The 20,813-nt window shown below is 40.4% G+C and overlaps 2 protein-coding genes across 2 annotated transcripts in view; both read left to right on the top strand.

Moving 5' to 3' along the window:
* LOC119916213 (NLR family CARD domain-containing protein 3-like) overlaps window positions 1-20,813 on the top strand; it is a 795,320-nt gene that overhangs the window by 277,757 nt on the left and 496,750 nt on the right.
* LOC119905153 (kalirin-like) overlaps window positions 1-20,813 on the top strand; it is a 52,227-nt gene that overhangs the window by 25,388 nt on the left and 6,026 nt on the right. Inside the window, 14 exon segments of the mRNA XM_038721908.1 lie at window positions 1,558-1,649; window positions 2,529-2,640; window positions 5,182-5,372; window positions 5,454-5,555; window positions 5,643-5,797; window positions 8,058-8,160; window positions 12,220-12,381; window positions 12,640-12,844; window positions 18,990-19,046; window positions 19,123-19,226; window positions 19,344-19,475; window positions 19,555-19,668; window positions 20,516-20,586; window positions 20,676-20,742. Of these exon segments, the coding sequence (XP_038577836.1) occupies window positions 1,558-1,649; window positions 2,529-2,640; window positions 5,182-5,372; window positions 5,454-5,555; window positions 5,643-5,797; window positions 8,058-8,160; window positions 12,220-12,381; window positions 12,640-12,844; window positions 18,990-19,046; window positions 19,123-19,226; window positions 19,344-19,475; window positions 19,555-19,668; window positions 20,516-20,586; window positions 20,676-20,742 (1,667 nt within the window).

Genomic DNA, 20,813 nt, shown 5'->3' with positions numbered 1-20,813 from the left:
TACTTCGTTATCTTTCTTAACGATTTCTGCTAATTTAGTTAAGAAACTCTGTCCTGTAGTTTTTAGTCCTTAAAAAAATCCTTAAAAGAGTTAAAGACATGGTACAAGAGGTACTGTAAAATATACTGCAATACAGTACTACAGTAGGAAAGGTTCAACATCTACCTGTTCACACAGGTACTGCAAGATATACTGCATGAGTACACAAACAGGACATCTACAAGTTCCACAACAGGGACTGAAAAATTTACTACAATACTGCAATAGAGGTACTACACAGGAAACATTCAGGACATCTACGTGTGCACAACAGGTACTGCAAGATATACAGCAATACAGGAACTACAGCAGGAAAGGTTCAGGACTATACCTGTTACACAACAGGTACCTGCAGGATATACTGCATGAGTACACAAAGGACATCTAAAAGTTCCAACAGGTACTGCAAGATATACTGCATGAGTACACAACAGGACATCTACAAGTTCCACAACAGGGACTGAAAAATTTACTACCAATACTGCAATAGAGGTACTACAGCAGGAACATTCAGGACATCTACGTGTTGCACAACAGGTACTGCAAGATATACAGCAATACAGGAACTACAGCAGGAAAGGTTCAGGACATCTACGTGTTGCACAACAGGTACTGCAGGATATACTGCATGAGTACACAACAGGAATCTAAAAGTTCCACAACAGGTACTGCAAGATATACTGCATGAGTACACAAACTATGAGTTCTACAACAGGTACTGAAGAATATACAGCGATACAGGTACTACAGTATGAAAGTTCAGGACACCATTGTCATCAGTGTTGGCTGTGTTGGTCACAGACCTCCCTTGAGCGTAGTGGTCCCTCCAGACAGGAAGCTTACTCCAAACACAACTCTATTAAACCTGGTTTAACTTAAACTGAACTCTAAAAAAGAAACTAAACTGCGTTGTACACAGTAAAGTACTGACCTGTCTTGAAAATGACTTTATTATTTTCAGCAAACTGTCAAAGCAAGTTCTAAAAGTCGGAGTCGGCCTGAACGGTGAGGACAAAGCCTCAGCTCGCTGAAGGTTACGTTGTTCTGTGAGTGGACAGAGACTTGAAAGGAAAATTCAGAGCCTGAGGCTGGACTGGCAAAGAAGCACTGACCTGAAAAGTTATTTAGTCAGCTGAACGCAAAAAAAGCCAGATTCCTCTTAGTGGGTGCATCTTAGAGTTATCTGGAGCTCTGTAAATAAAAGTGTACTTGCAGTGTGTACGCCTCAGTCGTTTTCTTTATAATTACTACAAAATGGCAAATCTCCTTTTAGAAATGTCCCGAGAAATAATTCAGGAAGTACAGGACCTGGAAAATAAGTATTACCTTTAGTCGGTTGCCAACATGAGGAGCTGGACTCCCTCTGAGGTCGTGACATGTCCAGGAGGCTGTGAGAAATAACACATTAATCAGTCCTGCTGAATTGTAAGGGTTTGATTTGTGGTTAGCGGGCGGAGGAGCTTCAGCTTGCTTTATCAGTTTCCCCTTTAACAGGTTTGTGTGTGTGTTTATTCTCAGGAGGTCCAGAGGAGACATGGTCTAACCAACTCCATCTCCTCCGCTCTGATCAAACCCGTTCAGAGGATCACCAAGTACCTCTGCTGCTCAAGGTAACGCTTCAACGCAGGGATTCTCCCACAGCACAGCAGCTCAGAAGGAGCTTTTCTATAAATGGCTGTTAAATTCAGAGGAACGTTAAACCGTCGCGTGTCAGAAACTGAAGGTTTGTTCCTTCTGGCTGTTTGGAAACACCTGTAGTTCAGCCTGAAACAGTTTATATGGAGCCCCGAGGATCCAGTCTGTGTGCACAGATAATAAATGAAACATTTTATGTTAGTTTGAAAACTTTGGTGTAACTTGAGCTCAGCAGCAGCGTGACGTCTTCTTTTTTATCTAACGTTTTTAGATGTTTTTCTACTTTAAAAGTTTACTGTTTCATGTGTAATATTAGTTTTTACAGATAAATACTACTTAATACTTGTACATTATAACCACCATGACCATTATTGTGTGCCAAGATATTAAGAGTTTGTAATTAATTACTAAGAAGTAACAAATGACATGCGGCAAATTCAGTATAGAGTAGAAAAATAACTAATAAACTAAAGAGTAACGTTTGTTTGAAAAAGAGATATGTCCATGTTTATTTATTATAATTATCGGTCTTTAATCATTACATTTTCACAATTTTCTTTTCACCTGATGAACCTAAAATATTTTGTAATCATGCAGTTGCCTTTGGCTTTATGATTTGATAATACTAATAAAAAGCATAAAAACTAGTATAAATTATATAGCACATAACATAGTGTTTTTATAAGGAACTTTCCTCTGGGCTTTTTATTTTTAATGTTAAATTATCTAATATAATGTCTTAGTCAATATTAAATTATCACCATACTATTAGTGCTAATTTGTTAAAACATGTGTAAAATATTCTGAATTTATCTGTGTTTTCTCTCAGTAAGGTTTTGTGTTTGTGTTTGTAGGAGTTGCTAGCGTGCTGCGAGGAGGGGAAAGGGGAAATAAAGGAAGGCTTGGACGTGATGCTGAGCGTACCGAAGAGAGCGAACGATGCTATGCACGTTAGCATGCTGGAAGGTAAAACACCCAGATTATGTTTCCTAACATGCAGTCAGGACGGGCTCCTCCTGAAGAGATGTTTAAGGGTTTCAACTCTGGTGCAGTTAATGGCTTTTATTGTGAAGCAGCTGCAGGGCTTTTATTGTGAAGGAACTGTCTTTTCCTGTTAAGGATAGGGAGGACTTCTACTGTCCAGGGCTTTTACTTTGAAATATCTACAGGTCTTTCACAAGTTTTTCATTGTAAGGAAGCTATAGGGCTTTTACTTTGAAATAACTACAGGTCTTTCACAAGTTTTTCATTGTGGGGAAGCTATAGGGCTTTTACTTTGAAATAACTACAGGTCTTTCACAAGTTTTTCATTGTAAGGAAGCTATAGGGCTTTTACTTTGAAATATCTACAGGTCTTTCACTAGTTTTTCATTGTAAGGAAGCTATAGGGCTTTTACTTTGAAATATCTACAGTTTTTTTACAAGTTTTTCATTGTAAGGAAGCTATAGGGCTTTTACTTTGAAATAACTACAGGTCTTTCACAAGTTTTTCATTGTAAGGAAGCTATAGGGCTTTTACTTTGAAATATCTACAGGTTTTTTACAAGTTTTTCATTGTAAGGAAGCTATAGGGCTTTTACTTTGAAATATCTACAGGTTTTTTACAAGTTTTTCATTGTAAGGAAGCTATAGGGCTTTTACTTTGAAATATCTACAGGTTTTTTTACGTTTTCATTGTAAGGAAGCTATAGGGCTTTTACTTTGAAATATCTACAGGTTTTTACAAGTTTGTCATTGTAAGGAAGCTATAGGGCTTTTACTTTGAAATATCTACAGGTTTTTTTACAAGTTTTTCATTGTAAGGAAGCTATAAGGCTTTTACTTTGAAATATCTACAGGTTTTTTACGTTTTTCATTGTAAGGAAGCAATAGAGCTTTTACTTTGAAATGTCTACAGGTTTTTACAAGTTTTTCATTGTAAGGAAGCTATAGGGCTTTTACTTTGAAATATCTACAGGTTTTTTACAAGTTTTTCATTGTAAGGAAGCTATAAGGCTTTTACTTTGAAATATCTACAGGTTTTTACGTTTTTCATTGTAAGGAAGCATAGAGCTTTTACTTTGAAATCTACAGGTTTTTTACAAGTTTTTCATTGTGGGGAAGCTATAGAGCTTTTACTTTGAAATATCTACAGGTTTTTTACAAGTTTGTCATTGTAAGGAAGCTATAGGGCTTTTACTTTGAAATACTACAGGTCTTTCACAAGTTTTTCATTGTAAGGAAGCTATAGGGCTTTTACTTTGAAATATCTACAGGTTTTTTACAAGTTTTTCATTGTAAGGAAGCTATAGGGCTTTTACTTTGAAATATCTACAGGTTTTTTACAAGTTTGTCATTGTAAGGAAGCTATAGGGCTTTTACTTTGAAATATCTACAGGTTTTTTACGTTTTCATTGTAAGGAAGCTATAGGGCTTTTACTTTGAAATATCTACAGGTTTTTACAAGTTTTTCATTGTAAGGAATCTATAAGGCTTTTACTTTGAATATCTACAGGTTTTTTACGTTTTTCATTGTAAGGAAGCTATAGGCTTTTACTTTGAAATATCTACAGGTTTTTTACAAGTTTTTCATTGTAAGGAATCTATAAGGCTTTTACTTTGAAATATCTACAGGTTTTTTACAAGTTTTTCATTGTAAGGAAGCTATAGGGCTTTTACTTTGAAATATCTACAGGTTTTACAAGTTTGTCATTGTAAGGAAGCTATAGGGCTTTTACTTTGAAATATCTACAGGTTTTTTACGTTTTTCATTGTAAGGAAGCTATAGGGCTTTTACTTTGAAATATCTACAGGTTTTTTACAAGTTTGTCATTGTAAGGAAGCTATAGGGCTTTTACTTTGAAATATCTACAGGTTTTTTACGTTTTTCATTGTAAGGAAGCTATAGGGCTTTTACTTTGAAATATCTACAGGTTTTTTACAAGTTTGTCATTGTAAGGAAGCTATAGGGCTTTTACTTTGAAATATCTACAGGTTTTTTACAAGTTTGTCATTGTAAGGAAGCTATAGGGCTTTTACTTTGAAATATCTACAGGTTTTTTACAAGTTTTTCATTGTAAGGAATCTATAAGGCTTTTACTTTGAAATATCTACAGGTTTTTTACGTTTTTCATTGTAAGGAAGCTATAAGGCTTTTACTTTGAAATATCTACAGGTTTTTTACGTTTTTCATTGTAAGGAAGCTATAGAGCTTTTACTTTGAAATGTCTACAGGTTTTTTACAAGTTTTTCATTGTGGGGAAGCTATAGAGCTTTTACTTTGAAATGTCTACAGGTTTTTTACAAGTTTTTCATTGTGGGGAAGCTATAGAGCTTTTACTTTGAAATAGCTACAGGTCTTTTATTTTGATAAGTCAGAGGTTGAAGCTTTTGTTATTTTTGTAAAGCTTATTTTAAATGCACTGATAAAACGTGACATATTGAAGGAGATTTCCTGAGGACTTCAGTTACACTTACCGATGATAAGAGGTAACATTAAGGCTGTCTCGGCTGTGACGTCCTTGTCAGGTCTGGAGGAGGGTCTGGAGGTGCAGGGCGAGCTCCTCCTGCAGGACTCCTTTCTGGTTTGGGAGCCAAAGTCTCTGATCAGGAAGGGGCGGGACCGACACCTCTTCCTGTTCGAGCTGTCACTCATCTTCAGTAAAGAAATCAAAGACTCGTCCGGACGAACCAAATACCTCTACAAGAGCAGACTGAGGGTAACACACATTTCTACACATTTAGAGTGAAGTTTCACTTTGAAGTTATAATCTGGGTCTGACTACGTGTCGCCCTCTCAGACCTCAGAGCTCGGTGTGACGGAGCACATAGAGGGGGATCCCTGTAAGTTTGCTCTGTGGGTCGGACGAACGCCGACATCCGACAACAAGACGGTCCTGAAGGTAAGAGTAAGTCCCGGTCACATCTGATGACACTGTAATGCTCATGTGTGGCAGTTGCTTAATGTTTGTGTCTACCTCACTCCTCAGGCGTCATCCTTGGAGCTGAAGCAGGAGTGGGTCCGCAGCATTCGCCAGGTGATCCAGGAGAGGCGGGGCCACCTGCGGGGGGCGCTAAGGGAGCCCATCCCCCTCCCAAAGACACCAAACCCCACCCTGGGCCGACAGCGCAGCATCAGCCGCAGGTCAGCGCTCGCCACCAGAGACTCGGTTAACACGTCCACGTTAGATGCCTCCCGCCACGTGATCCGTCAGGGCTCCTAAATAAAGCTGCCCTCCGACCTGTTGGCCAGAGTGGAGAAAATTACAGCCGCTCAGCATGTGCAGAGCTCACATGCTGTGTGCTGAAATTAAAGTTTTTATTTGTGCCTTAAGAACCCTTCAAACTGTGTCAAATCTGCCGTTTAGTCTCTAAAATGTCAAGAAACTGCGAAAAATGCTCGTCACAGTTTTCCAGAGCTCAAAGTGACGTCTTCAAATCGCTTCTTTGGTCCAACCAACAGGCCAAAACTGTCATAAATGACAAGGAAGCAGCAGTTCCTCATATTTACGAAGATGAAACCAGCAAATGTTTCACTTTTTTGGTTCACATAATCGATTGATCAACTAACCGATGCAGCTCTGAGACCCTGACTTGAATCCTTTAAATGAGAAAGTTTCTTATGAGGAACAAAATAAGGAATAACTGTAATATTATTTATTAAGTTTTGTGGTCAAGTCAGCTTTATTTATATAGCACATATAAAAACAACAGGATCTGACCCAAAGTGCTCTCCAAGAACACAATACACACAAATACAAGTATAAATGCACAAAAGAACAAAGAGCGTGTACACCACTGTGTATCCCAATACACAATAAAACACCAGTACACGTCAATAAAAGGCATATGGAGGACTCGCTAAAAGTGAAATTAAATGAAGCTAAAAGGAAATAAACAACAACGTCAGATTTAACTGCCTGATAAAAAGTGCTCTTCACGACAATACTGATTTATTTGTTAAAATTCAAACAAGTCTCCATGAAAACACCTAAATTCTTAACTACACTGCTCCAGTTTGTAGTCAGGGGACCAAGCGAATTGCTTAAGCTCGGAGGGCCAAACAGAGTGACCTCAGTTTTGTTTCATTAAGTTGAAGGAAGTTCTTTGATATCATTTCCCCTTAAAAAGCTAAAATTCATGGAGAAAACTGATTAAATCGACATGTTAGAATCCTGATTGAGCCCAATCACATAAATACTGACAAAGAATCTCTTAAAATGTCATTAGCATACAGCTGGAAATATTTTAACCTTTAATTAAACTGATCAGTAAGGGATTTGTCAAGTATCCTGAATTGAAATTACAAGGTTTTTAAGGGGCAAGAATTAAACACAATGGAGGTGGGAGTATTTAAATGAGGGTTTCCACCGTGGAGACTCGGGAGGGAAAGCAGCCCCAGCGTAAAAACCTTGGCTCGTTTCACTCAGTATGTGGAAATCGTCTGTACCGGCCCACTGAGTACTTGGGACAGCACAGCTGGAAAACCCCATGCTTTGGGAAACCCCAGCAGAAACAGATACAGTGTGCTGGAATGACCCAGACGCCAGGAAATGCCAGCAGATCGTGCTTCATCCAGCCAGAGGGAACGATCACCGACAGTCCGCAGCGTGCCCGGTCGCTCCATGATCTCCTGAACCTGTACGCCACAACCCCTCTCCGATACCTACAATGGGTTATGTCGCTATTACGACCGGCGCGCTGTGAACAGCTGGTGATCGTCCCTCTGGCTGGATGAATTTTACACGTGATCCGTGCAGCTGGAGGCTCTCCGCAGCGCCACGCAACTTTCTAAAGTCTTCAATCTCACTGAGAAAAGAAGTCAGGTCAAAATTAACTTTGCTTTATTGGCATGAATGTTAATGCAACACTATCGCCAAATCTAAAGGAAAATACAAAAAAACTATTCAATTCATATAGTTCATCGAATAAAAACTAAATAATTGTATTTCTATATATTGGATATAGAATAATATTATCTAATATTGTTTAATTTCTCTGCGTCTTCTTTCATCACGGCTGTGTCTCAACAGCAGCATCTCTGCAGCACTCGGCGGTTTGCACCTTCCTGTCAAACGTATTAAATACAGATGCTGCTGCACTCACATGAAATAGTGTTTAGGCTTGGTAGAGCACATTGTGTGTAGTAAATAAACATATGTGCATGTTACCCTCCCACTACTTTCCACAATAAAATTCATACTCATTAAGGCCAAAGTAGTAAATGAACAACAGGTCCTATGTTGCACAAATCTGGCCCTTAGTTTTTCAAATGAACGGACGAGTTAAAGGATCTCTGGCTACGATGCAAACACAGCTCGAAAGGGTTTCAGACCAGAAGTACACTGAAGCACGTGTCCACATACTTCTGTCCACCTCCTGTATCTGTATCCTGTCTCTCTCAGGGAGACCAGCGAGGACGCAGACAGCCTGGGTGACGCCAGCAGCCAGCCCGACACAGTCTCCATCGCCTCCCGAACATCTCAGAACACAGCCGACAGCGACAAGGTAAGACACACACACACACACACGCACGCACACACACACGCTGTGTTCCCAGAGGGGCGTGTCCACAGCCTCATGACCTCACTGCTGGCTGCAGCTGGCTGGGTGTGTGTGCTGAACGAGGGAGTTTCCTCTGGTCAGATTGTTTCTAGAAACTCTCACTTCTTTGCTGCTCTCCTGACGAGGTACGTTTGATTTCTTTTACCTGCTGTTGGTGGCTGAGGGCGGGTGAGAGGCTGTGACCTCTGACCTTTGACCCTCCGGCTGTTGGTAGTTTAACGGCGTAGGAACTGAAGCTTGTTGTTGGTGCTGCAGCACCAGATCCTTTAACTTGTGTATAATCAGGAAAATGTACGTAAAGTATTAAAGCAGTAAAGTGTTGTACTTTTATATCGCAGGATGTTGCGGCTGTAGTTGTTCTGAACTGTGCAGCTGACGATTCTTTTCCTTCTGGGTCAGTCTGCTGATTATTTCCTCCGTTGATCGATTGATTTTTTGGTTTGTAAAGATTCTGCTACCCAGAAGCCCAAAGTGGCGCCTTTACAACGCCTGCTGTGTCCAAACCTCAATTAACGAGGTTAACGAACTAATTAAAGTTACTACAATCATGTTTTTATTTGTTTGTTTTGATAAATAATTATCACAATAAACACAAATAGAGGAGTAGAAGTAAAAAGTTAAGTACAAGTATCATTTTAAACTGAGTATCTTTAGGTTTTGGACATTTAAAGACATCAGAGTCTGGGGAGGTATTATGGACCTGTTTCACTATTTTCTGACATTTTATAGACAAACAGCTTCGTTAGCTCATCAACAAAATGATTGTCTAATTACCTGATCGTTCAAATTAGCTGCAGCCCTCGTGCGTGACATTTAGTTCCACGTGTCTGTTGTCAAGGCCTGAGAGATTATCATTATGATGTATTAAAGGTATTTTCTGATGCGTGTGTTGAAAGTAAAAAACAGAAGACTATTTTGTTAACTTTCGATCAGTAAACTGAGTTGAAAGATCTCTGAGTGCTTTTTCCTTTATTGGTGAGCCGCAAACCTCCGAAAACGGGAGTCAGAGTCTGTTTAAACAAGTCACTAAAGTAAAGCCTCACAGACAGAGTAAAGAGAATCTGCACGTCCAGCCGATCAAACCAACACCTGAAGCAGCCGGAGGCTCTGTCAGTAAAATCAGCTGATCGATCAGTGACACGTGAACAGAAAACTGTACAGAGAAGAGTTAAATGATCCCAGAAGATGAAACCAACAGAAAGCTTGTGGTGATAAACAGTGAGGAACACGCCTGAGACGCAGCCGAAGGACTCCGACGCTGAACTGTAAAATACTCTACAGCTGGTAAAACTACCATGACACAGTGGCATAAATTGGAAATACTCAGTACTTGAGTAAATGCACTAGGGTACTTTCCACCACAGTACATGCGTTTGCAACGTGTGATGCTAACTGGGCTGCAAGACACATCACATCTGTGTTGGATTAGCAGGGGGAACACCCCACTGCTCCCTGCAGACACCACGTTTCCTCCACCAGCTGCAGCCCATGTGCTCCAGCTCACTTCAGTCAACACACAGAGTCACTAGAAACCACGGTGATCTCGTCTCATTGTCCGAGATCACGTGATGTTTTTTATACTTTGCGCCAATCAGAGCTCAGCGCGCCCTGCTGTGATTGGACGGGCTGGAGAACACTTATTATGGTGATGCATGTAGGTTTCAGGGTGTGTGCTGGTGTCGTTTGTCACGTCATGTTTATTTGTCCCCGCTGAATTCCTGAAAGGAAAAAGCTTTTGTGTTCGGAGCCACCTGAAGTCTGCCTGACAGCTTCTCTCCCGGGGGAACATGAATAATTTGTGCAGGAAATTAATCAGGTGTCTCATTAGAACCCGGACGCGATGGCCTCGTTTATCAAGCACAGCTTTTACAGAGCCGTTGGGTTGTTTCTGTTTGTATTGCTGACTTCAGCTGAGATTCTTTATCATGTAGAGATGTTTGTAGCGCAGATAGCAGCAGCACTCTTTGGTCGGTCAGTTGTCTGCCACTCAAGTCAAGACTGGTATATCTCATCCACCGGTGTGAAGGCGAGCAGCGCCGTCATCCGGTCAAAATACCTGCAACAATAATGACATTAGCCTCAGCTGTACTTTCTGTTTAGCGCTGATTAGCAAATGTTAGCATGCTAATACGCTAAATTAGGCAGGCTGGGCAGTAACAATATAACAAATGTTCAATAAATGTTTAATAAATCTTGATTTAATTAATTTGAATCACAAACAAATTAGATTACTTAATTATTCTATTAAGATATTTATTTTGTTGTGAAAATGGGAATGAAAAAAGATTTTACAAAATGTTTTCTTTAAAAATATTTTACTTAATTTTGTCGAAAAAAAGATTTTACCTTAGGTCTTTGTTTGAAAAATATTTTACTTAATTTTCGTTGAAAAAAAGATTTCAGTTATTTTTTCTTTAAAAATACTTTTCTTCATTTTTGTCGAAAAAAAGATTTTACTAAATTTTTGTCGAAAAAAAAGATTTTACTTAATTTTTGTCGAAAAAAAGATTTTACTAAATTTTTGTCGAAAAAAAAGATTTTACTTAATTTTTGTCGAAAAAAAGATTTTACAGAATTTTCTTTTTGAAAAATATATTTTTCTTAATTTTTACTTTAATTCTTAGTAGGCTACCAAGAGTACTGGCCCCTTTTGAAACAGCCTTTGACCTATTAATCAGGGAAAATACGTGGTTACCAAATGATTTGCATTCACACAGCCTACAAATGGCTCATACAGATCAATTATAAGATCGCTGAACACATGTCACGGAGTCAGCAGAGGGATTTATTAGTGTTTTAGCTTTGGAAATAATTCTTGTTTGCTTTCACTTCACAAGCGAACCGCACCAAGGGGGACAACGAACTCCAGTGCGGTTCAAACTAAATGAGGCAGGTGCGAAAGCAGCCTCAGTCTGGTTATTTTCTCTTGTACCGTGTTGTAGCCTGACATGTTTTTCTTGTCTGTAACTCATATTAGAGCTGGCCATGGCACTACAGGTGGGCGGAACAATGCTTAAATCATTGCTGCTGCTGATACTGTACTTGTTTTAATTAGCAGTAATTGCATACAACATGTTTGTCTTTGAGGTGTCCTGTGTTTTTCACAAACACGTCATTAAGTTATTAGATGTTTAATGATCATCGATTGGTGATGAAAACATATTCAGAAGTAGCTATTTTGATTCATTTACCTGATTAAGTGTATGTATCAGTATCAATAGATCAATAGTCATTCTGGCTCTGGTGTAACTTGATGTTTTGAGGTGCACTGTAAAAAAGAAAAAGTTGGGGAAAATTTTAAGGCAACAAATTTCAATAAAATTTTAAGTTGGGAAATTAAACTTAACATTTTAAGTTTTGCTTTAGAGTTTGATCAACTTTCAGTTTTAAGTTTTCTTAACCCAACTCCAAGTTGTAATAAACTTTCGCCCCAAGAACTGAAGCACAACTTAAATAAATAAGTTGTAATAACTCATTTATTGGTTTTGGAACAAAAAACTTTTTTAAATTGCTAGGCTGACTTAGTTAATGCGTCAAATGTTAATAATTTAGAATTTTAAGTCTGCAAAACTTAAAATCCCTTTTAACGCCAAAAAATCTAAGTTGGCGTTTTTACAGTGTACAGGGCTCCGAATGAGCTCCCGGTTAAACAATAAAGGGACTCGTGTTTTAGGGTTAAAACACCCTTTGCAGACACATTTCCGAGTATTTGGTTTTAAATTACCTCTAGATATTCAGATTCAGAATCCGCACCGAGATGCATCTAAGAACCAATTCTTTTCCACACCCCTGCTAACGCTACAGCGCTTCACTATCATAATATATATAATGTTGACTTCTCCTCTCTTAAAGTTTTGATGTTGCGTCCAGCCAGCTGCAGCTGAGGCTCCTCTGTGTTCGTGCCGACTGCTCCTGATGCTCCTAACAGTGGAGACTCCTGAAGGTCAGCCTGTCAGGAGTAAACACCCGTCTTACTTCCTGTCTCTCTGCGTGTCTCTGCAGCTGTCAGGAGGCTGTGAGTTAGTGGTGGTGTTGCTGGACTTCTCCTCCGGGGGACCAGGAGAGCTCAGCGTCCGCTGCGGTCAGACTGTGGAGCTGGTGGAGCGCTCGGCCGAACGGCCCGGGTGGTGCCTGGCCCGAACCACGGAGCAAACGCCCCAACAGGTGATAAATCAAACGCCCCTAAATGTAATGAACCAAACGCCCCCCCACAGATGACAGATCAAATATCCCAACAGGTAAGAAATGCGGCGTACGAGACGTCCCCACAGGTGACAGACAAACATGTCCCTCCTTTAGTGTCCGCTCTACTTCACTGTTTCACTTGCTTTGGTTTCAGCGTCCAACCGCCTTCAAAACCAACCAAACGTCTGAGCAGGTGAGGAAAACAGCGCCTCTGATCTCAGCTTTGTTTCCCTGCAGGAGGGTTTAGTGCCGATGAGCGCCCTCTGCCTGTCACACTCCCACAGTGCAGCCGACATGGAGGGGCTCGTCCCGGCTTCCACCACCTCCTCCAGCACCTCCTCTACGTGCACCACCACCGCCTCCTCCTCCTGCAACTCCTCCTCCACCACCACCACCTCCTCCAATAACTCCAACTCCTCCTCCACGCTGAACGCTGGGAGAGGTGAGTGTCTGAGCTGAACATCCAGAGCTCTTTATTAAAGGTGCGTCAGCTCTGCTGCAGCTGCTGCAGGACTGCGTAAAAACACTTTAAATGCTACATTAGTCATACTACATAATTATTTTTCCTCAAGGAAATTACAGAAAATCATATTGTTTCTGTACCAGAACCAGAACTCAGGTATCATATTATTTCAAATATCAACACATTTCAAACAACACCCTGCAAGCCAGCTGGTTAACACCTCCTCACTCCTCACATATGGACCCTCTGCGTCGCTTTTTAACGGCCTGGGTACCACTTTAGTGTTGTTTTTAGACGTTTAGGGCTCCGCGGTCAAGTTAGCAAGAAAAACTACGCAACGTCCAATTAGACCTTCAAAATAAAAGTAGTTGTTAACGTTGTCAAATGTCTATATTTGGTGAGGAAAAGATCACGGTTTGGGTTGAAAAAGCAACTAGCGCTGCAACTAACGATTATTTTCATCATCGACTAATCTCTTTTCGCAAATAATCGACTCATCGTTTATTTAGTAAAATGTCAAGAAATTGTGAAAAATGCTCGTCACACTTTTCCAGAGCCCAAAGTGACGTCTCCAGATCGCGTCTTTGGTCCAACCAACTGTCCAAAACCCCAAAGACTCTTCGTGTACTGTTATAAATGATGAAGAAGCAGCAGTTCCTCAATTTAAGATGAAACCAGCTATTGTTTTCACATTTTTGCTTAAAAAATACCTGAAACCGATTAGCAATATAGTTGTTGATTAATTTTCTTTTAACCAACTAATCGACTAATCGTTGCAGCTGTAATAGCGACATTACTTACGTCAGTTAACTGACGTCAGTTAAGTAAAGTTACTTGTAAAACTTAAATGAAAACATTTAATGCAGACTTTTTGTTTCGTCCAACCACCTCCTTACTCTGACTTTTCTGTTAAACATCCTACACCTACTTTTAGCGTGAAGCTAAGTGACGCTACAGGGCTTCCCCCAGAGCGTTACAAACTGACGCCGCCAACGGGTCTTTAGCGTGCGTCCATGTGTGACAGGTTGGGAGTGAGAACATGCTGAGCTGTGGATTCAGTTTGAGCTTTGATTCAGAGTCTGGAGCCAGAAATGAACCAGTGTGTTGATTGTAAATGTGGTGCATTATTCATCATTAAGCAACATGTCTGTCAGGCAGAACCACAGAAACGTCATTTTAAAATTAGCTAAAGTTGGCTGATGTTGTCTTGACCTATTATTGATGAGGCCAGATTAAGACCGGTTTAATATTCATTCAGTCGTCGGCTGCAGACTCAGTCTAACTCACTGTTCTTAGTTTAAATTTTATTTTTTATCATGTGAAGTTAGCAGAGGACAGTAGAACTGATATAACTTGTGTTTCTCCCAAATGGCTTCCTGCTCCTAGAAACATATCAGCTTATTAGATTTCTCCTTCCACCATCTGCCTCTGGTGCGGCACGTCCCGTGTTTGCTGTATGTCACTTCCTGTTTAAACATCCTCCGCCCATACCGCCGGCTGCTGCTGTGCTGTCCCACATCCTGTCTCTCTCTCTCTGCCCCCTAAATATTCAAATCCATGTTTGTAAAGTTGTAGAGACAAACACGCGAGTCCTTGTCTGCTTGTTCTGCAGCCGAGCATGAAAAATTAAAGACGCTCTGTTTGTTTGTTGATCTGCTGCTGCACGTTAAAATCAGGACTCTGTGTGTTTGAGACAGTCCAGACTAACGAGGACTCTGATCTGATGAAAACACCTTGATGCTGCAGCTCATTTTGTTATAGAGACACTTAGAGGCAAAAACATTAGTATTTAAAAAATAATAAGTAGAAACTCAACATCCTGCAGTTGTTTTGCAGTGACGTGACGAGCGGTTGTCAAATGTTATTTCTCTAATCTCAATCAAGCGGTGACCTCTGGGTCTGAAAGTGAAACCACGCAGACGGCCAGCAGCGGGCGAGTCCGCTGGTAAAATGTTTCTACTGCTCAGCTGATTTATTCCCTCAGTAAACACTTTCCTGATGAGTTTCTGGTCTCAGTCGCTAGTTTCAAGTCTTCTTCAACACAGCATGATGTTCATTTAGTAAATTATGGTCCCATTTAGAGGAACAGAGACCAGGAAGCAGGGGAGGCTTTAGGGCGGGGCTACAAGCTGATTGACAGGTCGCTACCATGGCAACCTGTCAGTCAGGATAGAGGCGACTCGTGTCCGCTGCTCTGTGTACATGTCTTTTATTAAATGTCTGTCAGCAGGAGAGAGAGCACGTCATGTTTGAGTCTGTTAGGATGTTTTGTTTTAAAAGTAAATTGTTTTGTTAACATTTTTATTTTTTTATAATTTTAACTGCGGTTACATTTTAGTTTAGTTTTTATTATATCCAGGATGTATTTAATAAACGATTAAACATGTTAACTGTAGAACATGACTTACGTCTTTGGTTTTGTTGTAACACTGATAAATAACTTTTGGTAAGTCAGTAAGTTTCAAGTCGAAAAAGCTTAACGTTGAGCCGCATCTAAACGCTGATGCAGAGATAAATTATCTTACTGCACGTTGCTCCAGTGAAAAAGGAAAAAACAGATTCTGCTTCAGTTCACGTCGTTACATCGACCTGCAGGCCTTTTGAATTTGAGGTGCAGTTTTTTTCTGATCTGACAAACACGGCGAGTTATTATTATTATCATTATTAATATCAGAACACAGCAGTGACGTGCAAATAAGATTATTATTATTATTCTGATGAGCTTTAATGTGTCTTTTTCAGGATGGGGGAATTGAATTTTTAAGTTTTTAATACTTAGTTTGGATAAATTGCATATTAACAAAATAAACTTTAGCATAATAAATAAATTTAACCTCAGATTAATCAACTAATCGGAAAAATAATTGTTTGATTAATTGATTTTTAAAATAACCTACAAATGTGTCCCACATGTAACGAAGGCAACAAACCGAGCTGTATAAAGCAGCACACAAAATAAAACCCTCCCAAAGAAAGAACTCGTTCGGCCTCGTGTACAGCAGAGATCCTGCAAACACAGATTTACTCATCTCGTATCGTGTCCAACTTCAGTGGATCATATAAATCTGGTATGGAATTAATCTGCAGATGTTCTGCTCAAGATGAGACCAAACTTTTCTATCAAAGTCTGTTTTTGAGCTCTTTGCTGTGTCTTCATATTTGTCCTGCTGAAAGGTCTAAGCGTTACGAAAGGCTCCGTCAAAGGTTGTGAATCACCACAGCCATGAGAGCGTAAAGTTGTTAAAAATAACAAGCTGATGAGCTGCAGACACACGAACAAACACGTGGTCCTCTCCGGGCACGTTCACCCATCTGTAGTCAGCGCTGCAACTAGTGATTATTTTCACTGTCGATTGTTTTCTTCATTAATCCAATGAGTGTTTCCCAAAGCTCCTGAAATGTCAAGCCAAAGACATTCAGTTTACTGCCACAGAGGAGGAAGGAAAGCAGAAAATATTTAAACATTTAAGAAGCTGGGATCAGAGAATTTAGACTTTATTTTATAAAAAAATATTTAAACCTGTTAATCAATAATCAAAATGGTTGGTGATTAATTTAATAGTCATTTTGTTTTGCTGCTAAATAAGAAACACTCTGCTGCTTCTGACGGTGTCGTCAGTGAGCAGCTGCGTCTCACTCTGGTTTGGCAGCATTTCTCGTCTCGGTCCAGAGGTGAGGCGGTTTCAGGGTTAAACATTGACCTGAAGGAGTTTCAGACTCAACAGGAATTTGCAGTTTAACATCCTGAGTGTGTGTTTGTGTGCGTGTGGCTGCCTGCTGTGTCTTCTTCCCCGTCACAAAACAATGGGAGCTGCAGTTTGAAAAGAAAGTTTTGGGGTCAGCTCTCCTGTTTGTTTTGTTTCGTTTATCTCAATATTAAATATCTTTGCTGTTAATTTAAAGTTATTCATATATAAAAACGCATTTCTTTTGTATTTCAATTTGTTCTATTCCATTTTTATCAATCAGTTTATTAAAACTTAATTTGTTTTGGTTTTTAAATGTTTACTTTCTTTTAACTATTAGTTTAGTTAGTTTTATATTTATAATATTGCATAGTCAAATTATTTGATCCTATTTTATTCAATCTTAATTTTTTATTTTTTTATTTACTGCATATTTTATATATCAATTTTATATGTTTTATTTTAAATTCTGGCATTTTATATTGTGGTTATTATTTTATTTTATTCACACTTACCATTCTATTAACTTTTTTTTTTTTAATTTTGTTTACTGATTTTTATTGGTTGTTTTATTTTTATGTGTTCCCCTTTTTATTTTTATTTTTAAATGATTTATTTAACTTTTGTTTATTTTTTATTTAAATTTTATTTCTACATAATTTTATTGATTTTTTATTTTTACTATTTATTTTGCAGAATTTTGTGGTTTTTGCCTTTTAATGAGATCATTTTATTATCTTGACTTATTTTATTTCGTCACTCAGTTTCTATAAACAATGAATCTACAGTAATAAATTATCTTACCATGTTAGCCACGCCCCCGTGTCATCAACCCCCCCCCACACTGTAGTGTAGCCCCGCCCCGCAGAGATCTGACTCCACTGTAGTTTCATTCAGCGTGGGGAGAGAATCACTTCTCTTCATGTCCTTCTGTCACTTTTATATTTATTTTTTTTTCTGAATGGACTGACATCAAACCATGCGGCGGGGCAGAGGTGCATGCTGGGATTGTTCTGGCGTTTGGGGATGGCTTGTGAGAGAGGGAGAGGACGAGCGAGGTAGGTTTTAATATGACAGAGAGAGAGAGAGGAAATATAAGTGTGTGTTGGTTAATGAGTGGCAGAACAAGGTGAGAGAGTGTTGACCTCTCTCTCTCTCTCTCTCTCTGTCTGCTTTAGTGTCTCTCTACCGTAACAGCAGTCACATAATCGATATGCAGGAATGTTATAAATGTGTTCGTGAGTCAAACCAGGACACGCAGGTTTACTTTGCTCTGTAGGAGCTTTACACAAACATTACACGCCACACCCAACGCACACAGCGGGCGTCTGCAGGAGGTCGCCGCTCGCCGACCTGAAAGAAGACGACAGGAAAACTCTGCATGCGTTTCACTCCGTCAGCTGCTCTTTAACTGCTTTACATCAGCGGTGGAAGAAACACTCACGCAACAACACCACAGTGTACAAATACTCCAGCAAAACCTATTTGAAGGATCAAACGTATATTCTGTCGCCTTCAAGGTCCTGAAACGTGTTTTTTTATCATGGTGCAACAACATAAGAAAATGTTTTCTGGGCTTCAGCGTTAGTTTTGTTTGCAAGTTTATTATTCGTACCTGAAGACCTCACGTGAGTCGCGGCAGAGCTTCAGCCTGAGTCGCTCGACTCTCCTGTGAGCGTCTGAGGGGCCTTTAATCCACAACAAGTCAGATTTAATAGGCTGATCATATGTGTTTGTCTGTTCATTTCACACAAAACTGTCGCTCAGTGAAGATGTGAAACAGGCCGCCGTCAGATCCTTTATTTCAGCCAGTGTGAACATTACTTTTGCATCTTTAGTCTTGTTTACCGTTAAGTCTGAATTCTTTTTGTAAAATGAACTGAACGATTGAATCGCGGTGAACCGACCCAACGATCTGAGCAGCTTAACTGAAGCAGGCGGTGGACGTCAAGAGAACTTCTCTAAAAACAGACCAGGCTTCTAAATGAGACCTGAGTTTATTTGTGTGTAAAAGAGACGACAGGCGTCTACTTGCTGTTAATTAAAGTTTCATGGTCAATAAAGTATTTTCCACCTCTGGTTTACATGAACTTGTTTTCTGTCAGCAGGATTATAGAAACCTGATTTCTAGTTTTCTTCATCTTATTATTTATGTGAGTAAACTTTTGTTTTTTTACTTAGAAGGTCCCTTAAATACCTCATGTCAACAAATGAAAACAGTGCTGGAGCTCTGACCCCCGTCTCATTTTATTTATTTCATTTGTTCTCTGGTGCAGTGAAGGTTTTTAAAATAAAGTGTAACTAAGGTGCGATATTTATTTGGCCCCTCGTGTTTACGCTCAGGTTTTTATGCTTAAACATGTTTCGTCTCTTACAAATGAAGATATAAGCAGACTTCTTCAGCGTGACCGTAGTTAACTGTGTTTGTGTCTCTGCAGAGTCCAGCCTGTACGGCTCTGAAGGGTCGGGGCCCCAGACTCAGTCACCCAGCCAGAGTGAGTCAATAATCGCCACTCAGTTTACGCACAGTGAACGCATCGTGACGCTGACCTCCCTGTCTTCCTCTCTCAGGTGCCACCTCCCCCACAGTGTATGGAGTGGGCGGGGCCCCAGGGGGCGCTGTCGGCTCTCCGGGGTCGAAACGCAGCGTCTCTGGAACTGGAAACACCCTGAAGGTAACAGCTGATGGTCCTCCTGGTGGCACTGTGGAAGCATAAAGTAGCAGATGATGGAAATACTCAAGTAAAGTACATGTGGCGCTTTCAGTCGTGGTAACGGCGTGTTTGTTGCAGCGCTGGTTAACCAGTCCCGTCCGGAGACTGAGTCAGGGGAAGGCTGACGGGCAGAAGAAGCCTCCAATCAGAACCAGGAGGCGGGACAACAGGCCAGAGCAGACCACACCCCTCACCGGCAACGCACAGACGGTACACACACACACACACACACACACACACACACACAGGATAACGTTGCAGAAGATAACGTTTCTGTTTGCGTCTGCAGAAGGCGAGGAAGGAGGAGGCGGGGCAGAGCGGAGGGGAGGAGGAGCCAGAGGAAGAAAGCCACACCCTCCTTCCGCCGCCCATGCAGATCATCAAAGACCCGAACAACCCCGAGGTAACACGGACGAGTCCAACAGCACAAGTGTCTTTGTCTGAAAATGTGCAGCTCACATTCATCCGTATGACCGTCACGTCTCCTCCTCCCTCCGTTACCACGGCGGCAGGCTTGTAACGCCGTTCACAACAGCTATAAACACGCTGACATTAGACAAGGTCATTTTGTGCGATCCCGCTCGCTTCAGTGAGGCCTTGAGTCAGAGAGGAAGAGCTGAAAGTTTTTTAAAATTAGATCTCCTCTCTCTCTAATTTGTGAGAATCTCCAGCCGTAAATAAAGTTTTATTTTAAACACAGAACCGTTTTAATTTACTGGAGCAGGAAGCGAACTGATTTATACGTGGTTACAGAACGAAGGTGGAGAAGGTTTTCACTGCTGCATGGGAGGGACATCTGTTGCCTGCAGCCATTTTGGCATCTTTCAGGGGGGTTTGAGGCGGCTGACTGTGAAAGCCGTCACGTCTGGCTGCGTTTAAGCTGTGAAGGTAATAATGACGCTGGGTGTGCAAAGACAGTGAAATACTTTGGCAACACCGCAAACTTTGTTAAACATTAAACTAGAAATAAAATATGTAAAAAGTATCGGTATCGCCAAAACCAGCCTGGTTATTACTTGGTATTGGATCGTATAGGAATTAAGTGGTATCGCACATCAGTTCACGGACTTTAGCAAGAAAAGTAACTGGAAGAAACAAGTGCAGGTGCAAAACCTCATCGAGAGATATTGCAACGTTCATGACGTCACTGAGTTAATAGTCCAGAGGTATCTTTTCCAGGAAATTTCACCAGATTTTGGTAAAAGTTTAGGGTTATTTGTTTTAACACGTCTCCCTCTCTCTGTCTTCAGGCTCTGGATTCAGATCAGGGCTCCAATGAGTCGGACACCGAGCAGCGAAATAAAGCGCTGAGAGGACGCATGTGAGATGCACGCACGCTAATAAAAACGTGACTATCTTTGTGAATACTAAAAAGGATTTCAAGTGAACTGGGTGTTTGTGCATTCGCAGGTTTGTGGTTAACGAGATGATCCAATCAGAGAAGGACTATGTGAAGGACCTGGCTGTGATCGTGGAGGTCAGACTTGCTTTATATGATTTAAAGATTGTTGAGAAGGGATTTTGAGACGAATGAACGTTGAGTTAAAG

This window comes from Micropterus salmoides, unplaced genomic scaffold, assembly GCF_014851395.1.
Source record: "Micropterus salmoides isolate LMB-PRFRI ecotype aquatic unplaced genomic scaffold, ASM1485139v1 Ms_hic_scaffold_1, whole genome shotgun sequence".
NCBI lineage: Eukaryota > Metazoa > Chordata > Actinopteri > Centrarchiformes > Centrarchidae > Micropterus > Micropterus salmoides.
The sequence above is the reverse complement of the archived record's forward strand: the minus strand, read 5'-3'. Positions and strand labels throughout refer to the sequence as shown.